This window comes from Bidens hawaiensis, unplaced genomic scaffold, assembly GCF_021521415.1.
Source record: "Bidens hawaiensis isolate Kalapana, Puna unplaced genomic scaffold, B.hawaiensis_p1.1 tig00002617_1, whole genome shotgun sequence".
NCBI lineage: Eukaryota > Viridiplantae > Streptophyta > Magnoliopsida > Asterales > Asteraceae > Bidens > Bidens hawaiensis.
Genome location: NW_027491142.1, coordinates 91229 through 97656, shown reverse-complemented (window position 1 = coordinate 97656; position 6428 = coordinate 91229). Strand labels below are relative to the sequence as shown.

Here is a 6428-nt window from a genome sequence, read left to right as displayed (position 1 = left end):
TTTCAAAGGAGACTCAAGAAAATGTTGCCTTGATGGCAAGTTTCATGAACTGCTACAATGCCTTTCTTGCTAGAGATATGGTTCAACCAGTGTAGCTGCTGAGCTGGATCAAATCCATCCTGATGATGTAGAAGAAATTGATATCTCTTGGCAAATAGCCATGGCAGTGTTTAGAGCGAAGAAGTTTACCAAGAGAGCGAAGAAGTTTACCACGTTACTCAGCTTGTGACAGTTATACTCTAAGGTACTATAACTGTCACAAGCCGAGTCACTTCGCTCGTGAATTCTTGAATCCAGCCAAGGAGGGAAACAGAGAAAGGGCGTTGGTTCCAGTGAGTAATGCAAGAGGGGAAAATGCAGTTGGTTCAAATGAGAGTGAGCGGGGATTGGTGGCTCAACAGTTTTCTTGGAATGACCAGATGGCAGCTCTCAAAATCAGCAATCAGACTACTAATTTTGCCCAGATTGATGTCACGGAAGAAGAAAACGATGCAGAGGAACAAGCTAAGGATATTCAGTTTGCCTTCATGGCCTTCACTTCTTCTAGCTCCTCCGAGGAATGTTGTAAAAGTAGGATTACAAGGCCGAGTACTCTCTGAGTACTTGCTACGAGGTGTATCGTTGAGGCGAGTTTCTGTAAATCCGCCTAGTTACTTGGGCCGATTTTGACTCAAAGAAAGAAAACATAATTCATATTTCAATAATATTAAAGAGCAAATATCATTGTTTTTAATTCATGATTAGTAATTTATAGAATATTTTATTAAATTTAAAATGTATTTCTTTTATTTATATTGATATTCACCTATTTTGTTGTAAATTACTTATGATATTTGACATATATATAATATCCAAAAATTAATTTTCCTTATATTTACCATGTCCGAGTACTCTCCGAGTATTCCCTGAGTACTCCGAGTACACCCAACTCCCCAGTCAGCCGCCTAGGGTCCGCCTAGCAACTTTTGCAACCTTGCTCAAAGGTAAGTTCCGAATTATGTTCTCAATCTTGTGTTAATAAGGTAGATTTATATAAATCTCACAATAGTAATCTGACTAGAGAAATGGAGGGAATAAAACATGAAAACTTCATTCTTAAGAAACTCGAAAATGCTTTAAAAGAAAAACTAGAGGCACAACAAAAGGATATCTCAAAACTTCAATCCGATTTTTGCATAAAATGTTATCACCAATTAGATGGTAAACAGAAGATTTTCGAGTTAAACGCTGAGTTAGAAGCCTCTAAGTTGGAGTGAAATAACCCATAATATTCAAAACTTATTTTAAATATTTAGAAAACAAAAGTAGTAAATATTTGGTATGACTTTAAAGTAACGATACATGTAAACATGTGTGGCTAGATATATCATTTTGAACGAACCACCAACATGTAAAAACGGATGTTTGCATGTGAAACATCTTATGAACAAGATTCAATAAGGGAAGACAAAATCTAAATAAATAACAACAACAAATGTATATGTGAAGGCTTGAAACAAATTATTGTAGTCTTACCAAATCTCAATAATTGGGGTGGATGAGATTTGTTTGAAACATCTACATAAAATGATGGTTTGAAATCATGTTATATAAATTTGTCAAACAACATACTATTGGAGGCAAACTCAATGTATATTAATAAATAAATAATAATAAATAAATAAAAAAATTAACTTCTACGAGAAGCTTCTTATATTCACTATAAAAAAATAAGATTTGTGTTTCATCATCCACACTTTCCCTCCCTATCTTGTCTCGAAATTGCTTTCGGCTCCTAAAAAGATCGTCACTAGTATTCGCGAAACACCAAACCGACATCACCATCACCTTTCTCCACCCCTAACCATTTCTCTAGCACCCTCACTTTCAACCCCTTAACGTCACATCCGACATTTCAAAACAATTCCGGGAAGTTGCAGGTCTATCCGGCGACCTCTGCCACCATCGGAACACCCAACATACCCACCATACCTGTTAAACACCAAAACTTCGGCCACCACCGTGAAAACTGCTCAACGTAACCACCCGTCATCGTCTCTACACTCTCGAATCCTCATCCAAACCTTCAAACCGCGAGCTAAGGCGCCGCTACCTGCTTACATTTTCCGTTTACCACCGCCAACTTCCGGAGAACCATCGGTTTTTTGAAAGCATCACCGCTGTCACGGTTCGCGTCTTTTCGGGAAGTATCTTTTCCACCGTATCGCAAAATCCAACTAAGGTAGCCCGAACCTAAGACTATATTAGTTATCAATCTAAGATCTTCAACGTGACATAAAATACAGGCATTCAAATTTCAACATGAGTTTATAAAGATTATACTATCATGAGTTAATATGGAGAAGATGAACTAGTAGAATTATTGAATAAAATATGTAACAATCTACTTAATTAACATAAATTTGTTAGGCTAAATTGGTTAAGGTGTTTCAGTTTTAAACAACAGATCTAGGGTTTGAAACCCCCTTGCTACATCTATTTTGTTTTTAATATTATAAGCTCACTTTAAGTACATAGCTAACTGTTTCTAAAGTCATATTCACAAATTGGTTATTGGTCTGTTGGTTAAGTTGTTGGATTGTAATAGAACAGACGCAGGTTCGAAACTTCTTGGCAGCAGTTGTTATTATTTTTTTATATGGCTTAACAACTCCTTAAATTGATTTGTTTAACTGTTTTTGTAAACATTAACAAGTATTGAATTATTCCAACTGGTTATGCTATATATTTAAAATTAAGCAATTGGTCATGAATTCAAACCCCTCCCATGATAAATTATTTTTGATACCTTGTTTTTTATATCCATTTATAATCACTTTTTTGATATTCGTTAAAATATATAAATAAGATATATCGACCTCATTAAATAATACTTATTTTTTTTTAAATCAAACAACTCTACGTTTTCATATACACATAAGATAAAATCCGACTATAACCATATGTAAACCGTACATAAACTTATGAGCTACGTGCATACGATGTAGGGTGATTAAAAGAGCGTCACTATATAGTTTATCTCGGTAAGACAACTAGTCAGCAATCAAGGTACGGATCCTAACCCCTTCCCTATTGTTATCATATCTGATTGTTATAAACCCCTTTGATATTATATACCTTTGGAACGCCAAACGTCTTTGACACCGCGATTCATTTGGCCATCCACTCGATTCATGTTCAGATATTTGTTATATGACTTGTTAGCATGCGGTATATTTATTATTAAGTTGTACTCATTATCGCATGTTCCTTTGTTAAGATATGAATTGTTACTGTATAACTCGGATTATTTGTACTATGTTACCCTGAGCACTCGCTTCCTGTGGAGTGTCCCACATGCATAACATTGTGGCATCGATGTTATGTGCTCCTTCTGTGATGGAGAGATCAGTTCACGGCGTCTCTTATGTACATGTGTGGTACATAGCTATTAGGAGGCTTATGGATATATCCTAGTTCAGATTTTCAGTTTCAGTTTCAGGAAATGGTTGTGGGTATGCCAACTTACGCCATTTCGAGTGATTAACATACAGAAGTGCCCCCCTGTATGTTGTCACGTATTATCAGATTCAGTTATGCTTATGGGTACATCTGTATTATATATTTCAGTTCAGTTATTTCAGTTATATAATTTTAATCAGTTATATGTTATCGTATATTGTGATTCAGTTGATTATTACTTGCTTTTGAGCCTTAATATTCCGTACTGGGCATTCGGCTCATTCCGTAAATCTTTTTACACTTCAGGATACTTTGGGCGGGATCAAGAGAGAAGCTTAAAACTTAGGAATAATTTGAAAATTTGTGTTAAGCTTATGTTATTTGGATAATATGTATTTCGAACGTAGTATTTGAACTATCAGTAATTTGTACTTTTGACTCTAATGAAGTAATGGAATTATGTCTTTTGTCGCCGTAAACATCAGTACAATGTGACATGTCAGCCTATCCGGGTTGGGGTGTTACAGCTATGGTATCAGAGAAAAGGTTCTTTCCTGTAGAAAATTTAAGAGTTGTAATTAAAACCTGTGAGGATGGGGTAGACAATTAGGTTTGATCTAAATAGGTTACAAACCTCATTAGGTATCTTTATTTTCCCTCCTTCCGATTTATATTCTAACCCTATTGACATCTTTTTAGATGTCGCCTTGTCGTCAAACTCGCAAAACCACTCGCGCGACTAATGATTCGGCTTCAAATGAAACTCCGGTTGATCAAAACATGGTTTCTGCTATTAGTCAAGCTTTTGCTGGACTACTTCCGAACCTCGTTGCACAAACCATGGAGGCAGTTATGAAGCAAACTCGTCCTGAAGGACACGCTAATGTTACTCCTAATTCTGGAGCTGTGATTGATGAAAATGCCACTGCTGAAGGCATCTATGTGTGGCTCCAGAGATTCCAAAAACAGAAGCCCAAATCCTTTAGTCATGCTGCTACTCCTTTGGAAGCACGAAACTGGATAGCACACATTGAGAAGATCTTTGATGTATTAGGAGTCACGGATCAGTTTAAAATCAGATTAGCCGCCTACAAACTAGAAGATGATGCACAAACTTGGTGGGAAGGTCATAAGAAAGTCAAAGGAGGAGACACCTATGCTGCTACTCTTTCATGGGCTGACTTCGTTACCCTCTTTTATGAGAAGTATTTCTCTACAACTGATAGAGAAGCATACGTAAGGGAGTATGTTGCTATACGGCAGAGGGATGATGAACCAGCCCTAGAGTTTATGACTCGATTCTAATGATTGGCTGGTATTATTGGGAGCGCAGAAGGCTCAACACAGGAGCAGGCAGAAAAATGTAAATGGGCAGTCTGTGATCGCATTCGAAAGTCAATCATGTTTATGAAGTTCAATGACCTTACTGAGGTAGGTGATGCCATCAAGACCTTTGAATTCGAGAGGAAAGAATTCCTGTCTAGAACTGGGGAAAATAAGAAGAGAGATCGAGACGGGCAACTCAAGCATGCTATGGTCCAATCATCCTCTGCTGTTGATCAACATCAAGACCGTAGGGTTCAAGCAAATCGAAATCTTGGCAATCAAGCACGTCCACGGCAACCTAAAACTCAAAACCAGAACTCTGCTCAGAATTAGATTCAGCCATATACAGGACCGATCAGATCTCAACCACTGAATCAGTATGGAAGCCTGAACCAGACCACAAGCTCTCCATGTAACATTTATGGCAAGAAACATGGGGGCGTATGTCATAAAGTTATGGGAGCATGTTTCAGGTGTGTCCAGATGGGGCATATGATTAAAGATTGTCCTAAACCAGACACTAAGAAGATTACTGGAGGAAAAGTTGCACCACCAAACACTGGGGGAAGAGTGTTCGCACTTTCTGCTACTGATGCTGCTAATGCTCAAGGTACTGTATCTGGAACCCTTCAGCTTGGTGAACGTAGTATCGATGTGTTATTTGATACGGGTGCAACACACTCCATGGTTTCTCTGTCATTTATTAAGTACCTTCCGATTAGACAAACCCCGATAGATCCCACTCTGACTATTTCCACTCCGATGGAGAATTCGATTGTAATCACTCATGTTTATAGAGACTGTCCCGTCCGTATTGAATCCGTTGTATGTAACGCGGATCTATTTCCGATGCATATGTCTGACTTTTATGTTATCCTTGGAATGGATTGGTTAACCTGTTATCGTGTAACTATTGATTGTTATTTTAAACGTGTCATATTTGGTGATCTTAGTTGTCCTAAACTTGTCTATCAGGGTATTGTACCCCATAATTCTCTTAGGATTATTTCCGCGCTCAAAGCTCGTAAGCTTATATCGCATGGTTGTGATGGATTGTTAGCCTCGATTAAAGATACCTTTGTTATCCAAAAAGACATTGATAGCCATCCTGTTGTTTGCAAGTACCCTGATGTATTTCCGGAAGAATTACCAGGACTACCGCCTAATCGTGAGATTGAGTTCACTATCGATATAATCCCTGGTGCCGAGCCGATTTCAAAAGCACCATTTGTATGGCTCCGTTAGAATTAGAGGAACAAAAGGAGAAATTGCAAGAATTGCTAGATTGGGATTCATAAGACCAAGTGTCTCACCATGGGGTGCACCGGTCTTGTTCGTAAAGAAGAAGGACGGTATCATGCGTTTATGTATTGCCTACCGAGAGTTGAATAAGATTACCATTAGAAATCGGTACCCTCTGACTCGTATATATGACCTTTTCGACCAACTTCAGGGCGCTCGGTTCTTCTCAAAAATTGATCTAAGGTCAGGTTATCATCAGCTAAAGATCAAGTATGAGGATGTTTCTATAACTGCTTTTAGTACTCGCTATGGACATTATGATTTTTTGTTTATGCCTTTTGGGCTAACCAATGCCCCTGCAGTTTTCATGGACTTGATGAACCGGGTATTTCACGAGTTCTTGGATAAATTGATATTGT

The 6428-nt window shown here is 37.9% G+C and overlaps 1 protein-coding gene across 1 annotated transcript; it reads left to right on the top strand.

The window, feature by feature from the left end:
- The first annotated feature begins 5250 nt into the window (after positions 1-5250).
- On the top strand, positions 5251-6012 carry LOC143620600 (uncharacterized). The gene has a single exon (XM_077092262.1). It carries the CDS (start codon positions 5251-5253, stop codon positions 6010-6012), a length of 762 nt encoding a protein of 253 aa, XP_076948377.1.
- Positions 6013-6428: the final 416 nt, after the last annotated feature.

Bases quoted from the DNA above. Each gene is read 5' to 3' on its own strand.
- LOC143620600 (XM_077092262.1), top strand. From the start codon at position 5,251: ATGGGGCATATGATTAAAGATTGTCCTAAACCAGACACTAAGAAGATT.